The sequence below is a fragment of the Zootoca vivipara genome, chromosome 13 (genome assembly GCF_965207765.1).
Source record: "Zootoca vivipara chromosome 13, rZooViv2.hap1.1, whole genome shotgun sequence".
In the NCBI taxonomy this organism is placed as follows: domain Eukaryota; kingdom Metazoa; phylum Chordata; class Lepidosauria; order Squamata; family Lacertidae; genus Zootoca; species Zootoca vivipara.
The window spans coordinates 31,878,838-31,895,667 of record NC_142596.1 but is presented as its reverse complement, the minus strand read 5'-3'; the positions used below and the strand labels follow the sequence as shown (position 1 = coordinate 31,895,667).

At 46.8% G+C, this 16,830-nt stretch overlaps 2 protein-coding genes across 2 annotated transcripts; one reads left to right on the top strand and one right to left on the bottom strand.

Moving 5' to 3' along the window:
• Window positions 1-2,706: 2,706 nt before the first annotated feature.
• Window positions 2,707-5,185, bottom strand: TMEM186 (transmembrane protein 186). The gene is made up of 2 exons (XM_035131408.3): window positions 5,021-5,185; window positions 2,707-3,661 (listed from the first exon to the last, which is right to left on the bottom strand). The coding sequence occupies exons 1-2, from the start codon at window positions 5,021-5,023 to the stop codon at window positions 2,942-2,944; spliced, it is 723 nt and encodes a 240-aa protein (XP_034987299.1). The 5' UTR covers window positions 5,024-5,185; the 3' UTR covers window positions 2,707-2,941.
• Window positions 5,186-5,698: 513 nt separating this feature from the next.
• On the top strand, window positions 5,699-15,450 carry PMM2 (phosphomannomutase 2). The gene is made up of 8 exons (XM_035130959.3): window positions 5,699-5,943; window positions 6,407-6,518; window positions 8,247-8,323; window positions 9,189-9,280; window positions 10,606-10,705; window positions 12,152-12,227; window positions 13,271-13,386; window positions 14,439-15,450. The coding sequence occupies exons 1-8, from the start codon at window positions 5,872-5,874 to the stop codon at window positions 14,541-14,543; spliced, it is 750 nt and encodes a 249-aa protein (XP_034986850.1). The 5' UTR covers window positions 5,699-5,871; the 3' UTR covers window positions 14,544-15,450.
• The last annotated feature ends 1,380 nt before the right edge of the window (window positions 15,451-16,830 follow it).

Here is a 16,830-nt window from a genome sequence, read left to right as displayed (position 1 = left end):
ACCGCAAACGACTGCAAATGGTTTTGCATGAAAAAGCAAGGGTTGAGATGGCTGAAGATCGCTTATCATGTATAATGAGATAAGAACCCGATATCTCTGTTCAAACCAGGTCCCTCCATGGTTTTGAGCTTGGTGATAAGTTGCAATTCAGCAACTTCTCTTTCCAGTCTATTTCTGAAATTCTTTTGTAGTAAGACAGCTACTTTGAGATCTCGTATAGAATGTCCTGGGAGATTGAAGTGTTCTCCTACTGGTTTTTCTGTCTTCTGGTTCCTGATGTCAGATTTATGTCCATTTATCCTTTGGCGTAGGGTTTGGCCTGTTTGTCCAATATAGAGAGCTGAAGGGCACTGTTGGCATTTGATGGCATACACAATGTTAGAGGATGAGCAATTAAATAGTCCTGAGATGGTATGTTGGATGTTGTTGGGGCCAGTAATGGTGTTGTCTGGGTGTATGTGGCAGCAAAGTTGGCATCTGGGTTTATTGCAGGCTCTGGTACCAGTGTCCATGTTAAGTCTGGTGGTTGTATTATTGTGGGTGAGGAGTTGTTTAAGATTGGGTGGCTGTCTGTAGGCAATGAAAGGTCTTCCTCCCAGAGCTTGAGAAAGGGAGCGGTCATTGTCCAGGAGAGGCTGTAGATCTCTGATGATGCGTTGTACTGTTTTAGCTTGGGAGCTGTATGTGATGACTAGTGGTGTTCTGTTATTTTCTTTTTTGGGTCTGTCTTGCAGCAGGTTCTCTCTAGGTATCTGTCTGGCTCTGTTGATCTGTTGTTTAACTTCATCAGGTGGATATTTTAGTTCTAAAAAGGTTTGCTGTAGATCTCTTAGGTGAGATTCTCTGTCTGTAGAGTTGGAACAGATGCGGTTGTAACGTAAGGCCTGGCTGTATACGATGGATTGTTTGGTATGTTTGGGATGGTAGCTAGAAGCATGTAGATATGTTTGTCGGTCAGTTGGTTTTCTGTATAAGGTGGTGTCTATACGTCCATCCTGTATTTTTATAGTAGTGTCCAAAAAATGTATTTCTTGCATAGATTGGTTCATTGTTAGGTTGATGGTGGGGTGAAAGTCATTGAATGTCTGGTGGAAGGTTTCCAGGGTCTGTTGTCAATTGCAACTTATCACCAAGCTCAAAACCATGGAGGGACCTGGTTTGAACAGAGATATCGGGTTCTTATCTCATTATACATGATAAGCGATCTTCAGCCATCTCAACCCTTGCTTTTTCATGCAAAACCATTTGCAGTCGTTTGCGGTCATCAACAGCTATCAGTCAGTCAATCACCCATTTCCACCACCCTTCTGAGTGATCCCCCCTCCCCATCCCCACCCCTCCCCACCCCTTCTCTACATAAGTGCCTGGAAACTTCCATTTCACTGTATCTGAAGAAGTGTGCATGCACACGAAAGCTCATACCAAAATAAAAACTTAGTTGGTCTTTAAGGTGCTACTGAAGGAATTTTTTTTATTTTACTTCGATCCAGACCAACACGGCTACCTACCTGTAACCTGTATAAAACACAAGTTCGTAAAATCCTGCATGGTACAGAGAAAGTGGATTGAGAAAGGTTTTCTTCCTATCTTGTACGGTAACACTAGAACTTGTGGACGTTCAACGAAGGTTGGAAGGTTCAGGATAAGATAAAGTTCTTCATGCAGCACATTGTTAAACTGTTTAACTCACTCCCACAGGAGGCAGCGGTGGCTTTGTAAGAGGATTGGACAAATTCACAGGGAGGAGGCTATGCATAACTACTTGCCATGAAGGCTATTATGTACCTGCACAGTCAAGAGGCAGTAATGCTTCTGAATGCCCGTTGCTGGAAACTGCAGGAAGGGAGAGGGCTCCTGGGCTGGGGTCCTGCTTGCAGGCTTCCCATGGGGCATTTGGTTGGCCACAGTGAGCAGAGGATGCTGAGCTAGATGGGCCATTGTCTTGATCCAGCAGAACTCCTCTTATGTTCTTAAGTGGGCAGAACAATGAATGTAAAGGTTAACCTCATAGGGTAGGGTTTTTTAATACACACCTATCTAACTAACGAAGCAGCATGATCAGAGCTCAAGGAAACATGCGACTGGGGCAAAAACACTCAAGGCAAGTGCAAAGGAAAGGAAAGCCCAGAGGGGCCGACGGGGCATGGGGCTCATGTGAATATGTAGTCATGCAAGAGCTTGGGACTAGAGATTCAACCTCTACTCTCTGTTGGATGTGAGTGAGTCTCTCTGTCTGGCACATATGCACATTCATGCTCTCCACAGAACTATTCACAGCTGATGGCTTTTGTTGAGAACTGGCCAGAGCTCACTCGGGTTGGATTGGGGCTTGATCCTGCATCCCGATTCAAAATCCAAATGCAGTGGTACCTCTACTTACGAATAACTCTACTTACGAATGTTTCTACTTACGAATGGAGCTCCGTCCGCCATCTTGGATGCGGTTTAGATAGGATTTTTTCTACTTACGAATTTTTAGATAGGGTTGCTTCGACTTATGAATTATTTTTTCATAATGCATTCCTATGGGATTCGACTTACAATTTTTTTTCGACTTAGGAATGTGCGTTCGGAACGCATTAAATTCGTAAGTAGAGGTACCACTGTGTATCTAAACAGATGAAAACCTGCTCCTCGATCTTGGGTAACATCGCCCCAAAATTGATTACGATATCTGAAGAAGTGTCCGAATGCATAGCGAGCATGTAACTTTCCAAAACATGCATTTATTTAGTTAATAAATCCAGAAGATTTTCCCCAAACCCCTGGAGAAGTAGCATCTACGGTGGGGCGTGAGAATCACCCAAAATTGCTCCCATTTTGCACTGCTGGAAGCATTGCCGTCGGCTGACCAGCGCCACTTGAAGCAAACCAACATGGTGACCGCAAAATATTTCGAACTAGGAAGAAATTGTCCCAAGGCTCCCGATTGCTCCCGAGGTCACCCAAGCCCTCCAAACACTTTGACAAATGCCTCCTTGTCCATGACCTGCCCATAGCGCAGACTAAAATACAGGACGTTATCTTGGTCGTACCGCCTGAGCGGTAGCAACAGCTCGCTGGGGTCTTCGCCGATGTCCCCCAGAGTCATCACGGTGGCGACCGGGCAGTAGATGTCCCTCCTCTTCCCCCAGAAGGTCAAGTGAGCCACTTTCAACAGGGTGCCGTCTTCGCTCAGGTACATCATGCCAACGATGCGCCGGAGGTAGAAGCTCATGCCGTAGAGCATCGCAGCGGCAAAGCAAGCAATCCCTGTACAGTAAAGGCACTGTCCCACAGAAACTTGGTTCTGCCAATAAAGAACCCAGATCGGCGGGAGAATCACGGTGGTCAGGCCTGTCTGCAGCAGCTTCACCCTTGAAAGGATTCTGCAGTACTTGATCCATGGAAACCTGTAAATCAGCTTATACTGATGGGTGCTTTCCAAGTCGGGCGTCTGCTCCAGGGCACGTTGAGAAGGGGCTAAGGTGCCCAGCCATCTGGGTCGTGCCAGCTGACTGCCAGGATCTTGTTGACTGCATGGTTTGAGCACCCCAGGAACTCCAAAGGGACGGGAAGAGGCTGGGAAGCCCTTCTGCCATCGCAGAGGAACTTGGTTTTCCAGACACCTTCCGCAGGGTGCGAGGAAGGGCAGGTCAACGCAAGCGGTGAGGATCCTAGCCTGAAAGACAGTTCCATGAGATATCACTGGGGCGGGAGTCGTTTTTCACAAAGAGGACCACATTCTCTTTTGGGTGGCCACCTGGGGGCCACATGCAAAAGTGGGTGGAACAACAGATGTAAATTTTACCAACTTACACTCACACACATCTCTATTCTTCAATCACGCAAGCAAGAGGGTAACAGGGATCCCAACCAGCCAAGAACATTCAAGGAAGGTGTGAAGCAAGGCTGGAGAAGGGTGTGGATTGTGGGAGTCCCAAGGGCCAGGCAGAAAGGCCTGGAGGGCCATATGTCCTCCCAACCTCTCGCCTGGGCCTGAGTTTCCCTATCCCTCAAGAGATTATAACATGTGGACCCGCCAACATCAGAGATGCATGCAACCGCTAATGTTTCGCTCAGGACAACTTTATTATTTACACTGATTGATTTATTCTGAGAACTCAGAGAAACACACACACACCCTGCCAAAGCCAGGCTGGCCAGATTTTTCTGGGATGTTTTGTGCAACCCTCAGGACCATGGGGCTTGATTTGCTTGTGCAAGCTACCTGGAAAACGGCTTCTGTAGCAAATGGTTAAATCTCTGCTCATTCATTCCACTTGCAGGAAGGATCTGAACCCAATGGTCCTGTTCAGCATGGTCACATCAAACGATAGTTTAGCATGATAAAATAAGCAGGAACCACAATGAGTCTCCGGTTCTTGTGCACCAGACTCCCCTCCCCTCCTCCCACAGTGTCAAACATTCAGAGGCTTTCACTTCAGCTGGCTGTACAGACCTGAAACTGTAGTTAATTTAACTATGGTTTGAAGCTGGCCTGTTTGAAACTACCCATATTTAACGCTAACTGCAGTTGATCTGACTGGACAAAGTTCCATACTCCTCTACACTTTCATTTATTTGTCTTATTACTACATTCATGTCTCCCCTATCCCCCCCCAAGGAATTCAAAGGGGCATAGCTGGTTCTCCTCCTCCCCACTTTCATTCCCAGAACAACCCTGCGAGGTAACTCAGGTAGACAGTGGCTCAGGGGCACCCAGTAGCTGAGTGGGCATTTGAACCCAGGTCTCCCAGAACCTAGTGTGACACTAACCTAGGAGCAGCCAGCACAGTACCCTCTATGGCGTTTTTTTCCTCTCTTTTTTGCACTCCCATGAGCCCCAGCCAGCTGATGTGTAGTCCAGCAAGATCTGAAGAGCGTCACGTTGGCTGACCTTGCTCTAACCACTACACCACGCTGCCTGATGCACCCCCCAACACCACAGACCAGCTTCCACCCAGCTCAGCTCCTTTGCAAGGCTCTTTGCTTGCCATTTGGGAAGCAACCCAAAGGGGAACCCAGAGCACCGCTTTACCATGAGGGCAGCTCCTGCAGCTCCTGAATGGGGCACTTCTTACACCACAAACACCTTCAACATGACCAAGGACTTGCCATCCGCCTTCAGATGCGGAGACCGCTTGGGCGGCGCGCTGCCTGCTGGGGGAAATGCACGTGAGCTCTGTCAGCTGCTGCGTGGCATGCCGGGAATTGTAGTGCCTGACTCCTTACCCTAGTGTGGAGAGGTAGAGCAGCACAGGGCACTGTTGATACGTGGAACTTCCTGGTTCCTAGTTTAGACCCTGGGTGGTTTTGGCGGGTGCTTGCTGTTTTGTTCTCTCATATTTTAGAATCTATTATTTACTATCCCGTTTCCCCCACCCCAATGTTATATATTGTTTTGCATGCTGTTAGAAACATTATAAAGCATTCCCCCCTGGAATATATACATATATAATCTTGTTATTATAAATATTATTATTTATTACGTATAATATTAGATAGATAGATAGATAGATAGATAGATAGATAGATAGATAGATAGATAGATAGATAGATAGATAGATAGATAGATAGATAGATAGATAGATAGATAGATAGATAGATAGTTTTCCTTCCAAGGGTGGAAATGAGACTTCCGCCCCGCATATTGTAACAGTCGAATAGTAACCGGAAGTGTTTATTGGCTACTGTATGTACTCTAGGCTCCCTTTTCAGTCTTCCGCAGGGCATGTCGGGGAAGCGCATGCGTATACGTCAACCCGCCCTCTGTGCGGCATGCTGGGAGTTGTAGTCTTCTTTCTAACCCAGGAGGAAGCGAAGCGCCTCTCAGCCGGCCACCTCATCGCTAGGGCAGGCAGGGGCGGCGGGTGACACTCCCGAGTGACCATGGAGGAGGTGGGCCGCGGGCGGACGCTTTGCCTCTTCGACGTGGACGGCACCCTGACCGCGCCTCGCCAGGTGGGAGCCTGCCGACTCCACTCTTGAACATGCCTCTGGGCATGTGCAGAGTGCTTTTAACCCCTCCGTTTAGCCTACAGCTCGAGGGAAGGTGGGAGGTGAAGTGCGGGGCTTTTCATAGCTAAAATAAGTAACAGTGAAAAATGAAAACGCAAACCTTGCTCTTTGCTCTTACAAATTATGAAATTATTATTTCGCCATTGGTGTATTAATATTAAAATGCAATATGTAGTAAAAGGATCCAAATTAGAAGGCAAATTTCTGCTGCTGCGGGAGCAGCAGCCTCATTCATTGTAATTATCTACTGTTCCTTGTTAGAAGTTCAACATATTCTGCTTCTGGTTTCCAGAATGCAGCTTGTTAATTTGGGAGCTTATTAAGCAGCTTAATATGAATTCATAATGAATCACAACAAGTTCAACAACAAATAAAATGTTGATCCGTCCCTTCTCTCTGGATCTAGAAAGTCACCCCAGAGATGGCGAATTTTCTGCAGGCCTTGCGGAAGAAGGTGAAGGTCGGAGTTGTGGGCGGCTCAGACTTCGAAAAGATTCAAGAGCAACTGGGAGACGATGGTATGAATAGAGCACAAGGAAATTGAGAAAGGAATTGCTTGAGTACAGCAGTGTTTCTCAACCACTGTTCCGCGGCACACTAGTGTGCCGCGAGACGCTGGCTGGTGTGCCGCGACGTGCGGCGACGAGAAGGGCGATTTGCATTGTCACATGCCTGGCGGCCACCAATAAACAACACTGACCCATCGGAAAGCAATATTTCTCCTCCTCTTTCCCAAAGCTCAGTGCAAACGAGCCTGGCGGCCGCCAATACACAACACTGACCCACCGGAAAGCAATATTTGGCAAGTGTTTCTTACAGTCATAATTATAATATAGGGCGGCACAGAGTTAAATTTTTTAACTTTTTTAATGGTGGTGTGCCTCGTGATTTTTTTCACGGAACAAGTGTGCTATGGCCCAAAAAAGATTGAGAAACACTGGAGTACAGGATAGGGGACTTTTTATCAGCCTAAGTGCCGCATTCCCTCATGGACAACTTTCCAGGGGCCACATTTCAGTGGAAGGCAGGGCTAGAGACAAAAGGTGGGTGGAACAACATGACTTTGACCTTTGAACAGTAGCCAGCAGTCCAACCATACAACAATTCATATTTCTGCATGGACACACACCCTTCTTCATCCAGGCAATTGAGACCAGAGTTTTCAAGGACACATTCTAGCTACGCGAAAGTACCTGAACTGGGGAAAGAGACCGAGAGAGTGCTGGGGGGCCACATGCAGCCCCTGAGTCTGAGGTTCCCCACTCCTGGTTGAACGGGAAAGTGCTGGTGGTTTTAAGCGTTGCAGCTTTCCTCTTCACTTGGCACCCTGCCTGATCAAACTAATTTACTCTGAAGCAACTTTCCTCACATATTATTTGTGCTCATAAAGCATGGCCAAGGACTTGCCATCTGGCAATGCTCTCTATTTTCAGCCGTGTGTAAACTGCTCTTAGTTAGGCTGAAAGGGGTTCAGGCTGGGTATCCTTGTGAATGAAAGCTTGGCTTCAGACAAAATCTTAGAGCATAGGATCTGCCTGCAAGTTGCTAGCCTGGTAGCTTAATAGCAATTCCATGTTTGGATGGCGTGAACATTGTTGGTAGCATAAGAAGCTGGCTTATTCCAAGTCTGACCACTAGGCCATCCAGCTCAGTATTGTCCACACTGAGCGGCAGTGCCTCTCCAGAGTTTCAGGCAGGGTCCCCTTCCCTGGAGAGCCTTGGGATTGAACCCGGGACCTTCTGCATACAAAGCAGATGCTCTTTCATTAACCCATGGTCCTTCCCCATACCTGTGAGTTGGTTGTTGCTTACCCAACAGAGATGGGCTGTTAAATTCATGTTGCAGGTAATAAGATGTAATCTTTCATTCTTGTGTCCAGGATACAAGGGGGTTGGGGGAGGTATGTGAGAAAGAAATCTGGGACTTGTTGCACTACACAAGAATGACAGACCCCACAAGCCATCTCTGCATAGTTGTGTCCAAATTACATTACACGCAATCCCATGTTTGTGCATTACATTGGAATCACTGTTCAGTATTTGCTCTCATATACAGCAGGTACCAAAAATAATACAACAAAGGCATCTGCCTGACATCAATGAGCAAGGAGTTCCAAAGTGCAGGTGCTAAAATTATGACTAAATTGAGGCCAACCTATCCCCAATATGGGGGGGGGGGGATCTTTTTAGAAGAGGTGCCTAAAATTTCTCTGATGATTCTGTTCTTTAACATTTGTTCTTCTTAGTGGTTGAAAAATTTGACTACGTATTCCCGGAAAACGGTCTCGTGGCATACAAAGATGGGAACCTCTTGAGTAAACAGGTGAGTTTGTGACTTGTGATTAGCTAAGAAGGTGGATAATTCCCTCCCTCCCTTCACTCGAAAATGGGGGCTGGGAGGTGCTCCGGCTTCTTGCAAAATAACACCACTGTCTTGTTTCTCATTGGCCCTGTTATGAGTACAATCCTTTGGCACACACCAAAATTTGGTAGTAGAGGGATTGATAGCTACTTACTCATGCTCAGAGACATTATGACACCAAATGCCAATTGCTGGGGGAGTTGCATTGGAGCAAGGCTTGTTGACTCTTAATGTCATCCAGTGTTGCCATGTGAAAATGGTATGTTAAGATCACCTTGGGGGGAATTCTACCACTTCAGAAAGCAGCCCTGAGGACCAGCTGTCTGGGCCATCGAGAGGGGGGCCTGGAACGAACGCAGAGATGCCTGCAAGAGACCCTTAGGAACATAGGAAGCTGCCTTCTACTGATTTGGTCCATCTAGCTCAGTATTGTCTATGCCAGGGTTTCCAAAACTTGAGACTACGACTCCCATCATCCCTGACCAATAGTCCTGGTAGCTAGGGGTGATGGGAGTTGAAGTCCAACAACAGCTGGAGACCCAAGTTTGGGAAACTGGTCTATGCTGACTGGCAGGGCTCTTCAGTTTCAGGCAGGAGTCTTGCCAAGCCCAAGCCCTGCCTGGAGGCTTCCAAGGGATTGAGTCTGGGACCTTCTGCATGCCAAGCAGATGCTTTGCCACTGAGCTCCGCCCCCCTTCCGGGTAATAGTGGAACTGAAGCCCGTCTTCTTATTCTTTTATATACTTCTTTGTGGAGACAACTCCCCTTTAGAAAACCCTTTTCCAGTCTACCTACCTAATCACTTCCTGTTCTGCTTTCCATGTAGAGTATTCAAGGCCAAATGGGTGAAGAGCTTCTTCAAGACTTGATCAACTATTGCCTGAGTTACATTGCGAAACTTAAACTGCCGAGGAAGAGGTGGGTGGTTCCAGCTTCTTCTGTAGCCTGAGTCGGATCGAGGGCCGTTAGACACCTCCCACGAAGTAGAGGTGGCAGAATTGCCGGCTATTATCCAACCTTAGTCATACTTGTTACAGGCCCATTGAAAGTAATTGATATGTCTAACTTACTCTGAGCAGAATTTAGATGCCTACAACCCTTTTAGTTTTTGAGGGTTACCACAAAAAGCTCATTAAAGGAACAACATTGACTATCAGTGGTCAACCAAACCATTAAGGTGTCAAGGAAATCATCTTATTAAAAAAATGCCAGGCTCTTTATATGGACAATTTCGAGCCACCATAGAAGCATTACCAGGCCTTAGTCACACATCAGACTTATGCTTCAGGTTACAATCCACTCCTCCCTTACCTGGGAAATAAATCCATTGAACTCAGAGAAGCTGCTGAGCAAACGTAATACAGATAAAGACTTTGTAATTCTCCAAAACCAGTTGAATAAACTTTCAAGTTTTGTTTTTCAAATAGTAGCCATATTGAACTACAGCCGTACCTTGGAAGTCAAACGGAAGCTCCTGCAGCCAATCGGAAGCTCCGTCAGATATTCGGCTTCCAAAAATAGTTTGCAAACCGGAACAGTCACTTCCGGGTTTGCGGTGTTCGGGAGCCAAAACATTTGAGAACTAAGCTGTTTGAAAACCAAGGTACGACTGTACTCTCCCCATTTTTCACATATCATTGACCTCTGAAAAATGCATTTTCTGTTTCTCTCCCATGTATCTTCCTCCTTCACTACAATGGGTGGGCTTGCATCCTAAAAAATAGTGCTGTGATACCCCATAATTGACCTCCCTCCTAGACGCTGGTCCAAAGAGCTTTGTTTGAGCCACAAGAGCCACAACGCGGGTGGCGCTGTGGTCTAAACCACAGAGCCTAGGGCTTGCCGATCAGAAGGTCGGCGGTTCAAATCCCCGCGATGGGGTGAGCTCCCGTTGCTCGGTCTCTGCTCCTGCCAAGCTAGCAGTTTGAAAGCACATCAAAGTGCCTGTAGGTAAATAGGTACCGCTCCGGCGGGAAGGTAAACGGCGTTTCCCTGTGCTGCTCTGGTTCGCCAGAAGCAGCTTAGTCATGCTGGCCACATGACCCGGAAGCTGTACGCCGGCTCCCTCAGCTAATAAAGCGAGATGAGCGCCGCAACCCCAGAGTCATCCACGACTGGACCTAATGGTCAGGGGTCCCTTTCCCTTTACCCCATAACTAATCTCCCTCCTAGACGCTGGTCCAAAGAGCTTTGTTTACTAGCCTAAGTCTGAGGCAGTAACATCTCACTGTGTCTCTTCTTAGGGGCACTTTCATTGAATTCCGAAATGGGATGCTGAACGTCTCTCCCGTGGGCAGAAACTGCAGCCAGAAGGAGCGGATTGAATTCTATGAGCTTGATAAGGCAAGTGCACTTTCCCCCCATGCTGTCTTAACATTTTGTTAGCAAGTCCCCTTTATGTCTAAGCTTCACGTCTCCTTCGACCATCATCAGTGGCACATAGCCAGGCCCTTTGTGTGCTCTGGTTCTGTGGCTGCAAGGCTTACATCTGCATGGGGAAAGGCTGCAGCTCAGGGGGAGAGCATCTGCTCTGCATGCAGATGGTCCCTTATTAAATCCCTGGCATCGCCAAGTAGAGACTGTAGGAATGAGGGTTGGCCAATGTGACACCCTCCAGATGTTGTTGGATTCCAGGTCCTGCATCATCAAAGCCATCGTGGTCAGGGATGATGGAATTTGTAGTCCAGCAACATCTGGAAGGCATCATCTTAGTGTAGGTCTACTCTAAGATTCTGGCACAGAAGTGAAAAAACATTGTGACCGCCCAGTTACGACTCTGAAGTAGTTGAGAATTAATACTATAAATGCATGGCACGACATAGGAGCATAGGAAACTGCCTTACATTGAGTCAGAGCATTGGTCCATGCTGCTCAGCATTGTCCATACTGACCGGCAGTGGTTCTCTGGGTAGAGATGTCTCTCAACCCTGCCTGGAGATGCTGGGGATTGAGAAACTGGGACCTTCCGCATGCAAAGCAGGTGACCTGTCACTGAGCTGTGAACCTTGAGCAACTGTAAAGACAATCAGCTTTTATCTTCCGGGGGTTTGCTAAGCGAGTCTTGTTGCATTTTAAAGATGAAACAAATCTGTTGTGGCGCAAGTGGATGCATGAAGTCGGTTTTACCATGCCCTTGACTTCTAATGCAATCATTCCTGGGTGGGATACAGTACTGTAGTTTTCCATTTGTGTTTACGGGGGGGGGGGGGGGGGGGAGAGAGAGAGAGAGAGAGAGAGAGAGAGAGAGACTGGTGCTTCTTGATGAGAAGATCCAAAAGAGCTGACAAAAATCCCCCAAACATACAGCAACGGAGGAGCAAGCTTCTGGAGTGTTTTAGTGTGCATGCTCAGTTTGCACAGAGGGCGATGGCAAGTCTCAGCATGTCTGCACGAAGAAGAGTGTGTGCCCTGGAAAGCATCTCAGAATCTTGCACAACTCCATCACTTTCTACAGCAGCTATGTTCTGCCTGTGGTGTCGGAAGTTGTATGCCTCTAAATACCAATTGCTCTGAATCACAAGAAGACTCCCGTTAAACTCAGGTCCTACTTACAGGCTTCCCATAGGCTTCCCTGACTGACCACTGTGAGGATAGGATGCTGGGCTGGAGGGGCCATTGACCATGGGCAAGGGCTTTTTTCATATTCGTACAATCTTCTGGCAGGGTCTCTGTGGCAGACTCATTGACATGCAACAGGTCCCCCCAATGCTAGAAAGCTTTGAAAATCATTGGTGTGGCAGAATCCTTATTTCTCATCAACGCTCTTTCCCGTTTTGTTTTTGTGAACAGAGGGAGCATATAAGAGATAAATTTGTCGCCGATTTACGACGAGACTTTGCAGGAAAAGGCCTCACATTCTCTATAGGTATTTAAACATAAAATGTCACTCCCCTAAATCATTTTTGTTTGTGCCAAAGCACAAGGATGAGTCTGGCCACTCAGGTGTTGCCCTCGGCTTGATTTATGACACGACTGGGAAAGGGAAAGGGAGAAACATTTGCCACTTGGTTTTCAGAGGTACTGGAAAACATAGGCTTGGGATAAGGGTGTCCACACCTTACATTCAGCAAGCACACAATCTGTGTACCTGCAAACTTCTACAGTTGTTTGCATGAAACGTTCAACAAGGGTACAGGCTGTGTGCCTGCAAGAGTTGAGCTGTACTACTCAACAAGTGTACACTCATTCACACAAATGCTTAGACCTGTGTTCAGTGTAATGTGTGAACAAGCCTAGAGAAACACCTGAATTACTATTGACGTAGTACTTCAATCCAGGAGCACAGGCAAAATATATTTTCGGCATGTTACTGGGACAAGAGGGATGCGGGTGGCGCTGTGGGTTAAACCACTGAGCCTAGGGCTTGCCGATCAGAAGGTCGGCAGTTCAAATCCCCGCGACGGGGTGAGCTCCCGTTGCTCGGTCCCAGCTCCTGCCAACCTAGCAATTCGAAAGCACGTCAAAATGCAAGTAGATAAATAGGTAACGCTCCAGCAGCGTTTCCGTGCACTGCTCTGGTTTGCCAGAAGCGGCTTAGTCATGCTGGCCACATGACCCAGAAGCTGTACGCCAGCTCCCTTGGCCAGTAAAGCGAGATGAGTGCTGCAACCCCAGAGTTGTCTGCGACTGGACCTAATGATTAGGGGTCCCTTTACCTTTTACTGGGACAAGAGTTAATTTCAGGTGTCTTGATATATTCCAACATCCTGTGTTTTCTGTTCTATTTAAGCATGAAACTTCTGTCCTCCCTTTTACCATAAATCCATTTACGGTAACTTTATGCTGATAGAGATAGCATCTTCCAAGGTGCTTCCTGCTCAGTAAACCTTCTTCTAGGTCATTTTTTTCTTTACACTGTACAAAACGTGCTGCTGCTGTTCTAACCTTTTGTAACATCTCTCCAACCAGGGGGCCAGATAAGTTTTGATGTGTTTCCAGACGGTTGGGATAAGCGATACTGTTTAGGAATTGTTTCCCAAGATGGCTTCAAAACAATTTATTTCTTTGGAGACAAAACAATGCCAGTAAGTGCTAGACTGGAACGTGCCAAGAAGTTTCAAATACACTATCGGGATAAGGATTCCTTGTGGAATTGAAATAGAAATTCATCTGCTACCCGCGTGAAATTGATATATAGATCAGGAAGGAGGCGTGTCTATGGCCCTCCAGACATTGCTGAACTCTAAGTCCCAGTCACCCTGGCCAGTGGTCAGGGACGATGAGACATAGTCCAGCAAAAATCTGGAGGGCTACAGGTTCTCCATCCCAGATAGATAACTACAGTCATACCTTGCAAGCCGAACGCCTTGCGAGTCGAACGTTTTGGCTTCTGAACACCGCAAACCCAGAGGTGAGTGTTCCGGTTTGCAAATGTTCTTTGGAAGCCGAACGTCCGACAGGACTTCCACGGCTTCCAATTGTATGCAGGAAGCTCCTGCAGCCAATCAGAAGCCGTGCCTTGGTTATCAAACGTTTTGGAAGTCGAACGGACTTCCGGAGCGGATTCCATTTGGCTTCCAAGGTATGACTGTTTTGCAAATTTAGCACATACCAAATCACAGTGAGTCACATTGCACTCATTATTGCACCAAGACAGTTACCTATTAAAATGGCTCATTTTCTTCCCCCACCCCCTTTTAACAATTTGACCTAGACCCAGTTTTCAGGGCAACTGCCCCCCCCCCCGGCCAGCAGTACACAGAGCAGCACATAGTTCCCTATCTTTGAAGCTCCCATCTTTGAAGACCTCATCTCCATTGCACTATGCAGAAGGCAAGAAACGGCAAAGTTTCTTCCCTACCCTCCACTTTTCCTTCCCAAAATAGTCTCTCCTTCGTAGCCCCGGAGAAATTAAATACAGCTGTGTTGGCTGGGACTGATAGGAGTTGCAGTCAAAAATATCTGGAGAGCACCTAGTAGTTGGTGAAAGCTGCTATAGCTCCACAGTTACACTCACCTGAGGCTCCACAGCAGGTGCTTTAGCAACCCCTATGAAGTTCTGGGGGTGGGGTAGCTCTCGAGTGAGACTGAAAACTCCAAAGTGTAATTTGTGTGTGTGTGTGCGTCTTATTCGCAGGGTGGGAACGACTATGAAATTTACACAGACTCCAGAACCATCGGCCACAGTGTCACGTCGCCCGAGCAGACAAAACAGATATGTGAAGAGTTATTCTTCAACTAGATGCGCTTATTTTGTACGAAAAGGGAGCAGGTTAACTTCAGGACTAAAATTTGTAGAATAACTGCCTTGGGGTGAAGATCAGGATCAGGACTGTGGTGTGCAGGAAGTTTTTTTTGGGGGGGGGGGATTTAACTCTCCTGTTGTCGTCATCCCGTCCCCGTCCCCCAAAGCGGCCGTTTGTCCAGAAAGGAAAGCGGCAATTATGAGGCGAATACAAGTTAGCTGCCTCCCTCCACGACAGCTATTTTAAAAATAGGGGAAATGGTCAGACCTGTTAAATGAATGATTTGCCTTTCATGTTGTGCCCAGTTTCTGTTTTGCATGATCACAGCTTGCCTTTCAGGCTGATTTCCTAGAGATTGAAAAGTTCTGCCGTAACAGAAATGTCAGAAGCGATTCCCGCCCCGCCTTCCAGACCAGATTCCTCGACACACACCGGGATCCCTTCCAAGCAACATGTGTGGATGGCTTCTTCTGCCAACACTGTTCTGTCCCCACTTTCATCTTTCTGGTTGCTGAGTAGCCCTGAAAAACAGGCCTCACGGTGGAAGCCTTGCAAGTAGATCACTACGTCCAGAAAGGATTTGCTTGTCCCAGTGACTTATTGAGACAGGCAGTTGCAGGGTGGTTTTAGGGTAGAGGTAAAATTCTGGCACAGGAGCCCATCCTTCTTCCACCACTGTTTTCTGCTGTTTCAGGGGTCTCTGGTTTGTTTCAGAATTTGTTGCCTCGGTAGGGTATGTTTGGAATTTAATGTACTGGAATGCAAAGGGATGGGAGATTCCCACTAATACCTCACACCTGGCTTTTTGGAATATGGTGCAGTTGCTAAGCCTGCCTTGGAATTTCTGTTAAAAGCTCATACTTCAAGTTGGACCGCCACATTAAAATCCTTATGCACAGGGAATAACGTTTTGTTTCTCCATATATCTCCCTCACTCCCAGAAAGAAAACCCTCTCATATTTACCAATAATGCCCAATTGCCTTTCTGTCATCAGCAAACTGGATTTGCCTGGCTAAGGAGCTTCGAACCTGTTCTTGAGAAGTAGTGTCGTACCTTGGTTGTCGAACACCTTAGTACTTGTACGTTTCGGCTCCTGAACGATTGAAACCCAGAAGTGAGTGTTCCGGTTTTCGGATGTTTTTGGGGAAGCCAAATGTCCAACAGGGCTTCCGATTGGCTGCAGGAAGCTCCTGCAGCCAATCAAAAGCTGCGCTTTGGTTTCAGAACGTTTTGGAAGTCGAATGGACTTCCGGAATGGATTCCATTCGACTTCCAAGGTACGACTGTCTTTTATAGTGAGTAAAGCCATTGTTACATCCAGCTCAGTATGGTCAGCATCGTTGACTTCTCAAAACCACAAGCAATTATGCAAATTAAATGTATTTGAATCATTTATCCTAATTAAAGAATTCATTTTTCCAAAAACAAAAAACAGCCCCACCCTGGCCACAGAATTTCAGTAGGTTTAGTGCAGGCACCCCCAAACTGCGGCCCTCCAGATGTTTTGGCCTACAACTCCCATGATCCCTAGCTAACAGGACCAGTGGTCAGGGAAGATGGGAATTGTAGTCCAAAACATCTGGAGGGCCAAAGTTTGCCTGGTTTAGTGCAAAAAACAAAACAAAAACCATGGCCAGATTCAGTCATATTAGTGCCAGAGCAGGAAATGAGTAGCTGAAATGTCCAAATTCAAGCCAGCATAGTCTCTGTAACAAAGTTTAAAAATGCACTGCAATTCCCTTTTATGGAAATTCCAGGAGCAGAAGGAAGAGAGGGGGACTGAACTTTCACAACTGGTTTCTTAAAAAAAAAAAATCCAGCTACTCAATGGAATGTATATCCAGTTGAACAAGAGTGAAATATTGTTGTAAAATAGAATGCGGAAGGGAAAATCATTCAGAAACTGATCTTTGCCACCATTTTTAAACACTACTTAGAGGAGACGTTACAAATCAATGAGCTTACTCACACCCAGGACAATTTCTTCAGACCAGCCGTGTGATGCAGCAGGGGGAAGGGGAGATTAATGCTATTCTAGGCTGCATCAACAGAAGTATAGTGTCCAGATCAAGGGAAGTAATAGTACCACTCTATTCTGCCTTGCTCAGACCCCACCTGGGGTCCCGTGTCCAGTTTTGGGTGCCACAGGTTAAGGAGGATATTGACAAGCTGGAAGGTGTGCAGAGGAGAGCAACCGAGGTGCTCATGGGTCAGGAAACCACGTGGTAATAAAAGCAATTGAGGGAGTTGGGTGTGTTTAACCTCCAGAAAAGAAGACTGAG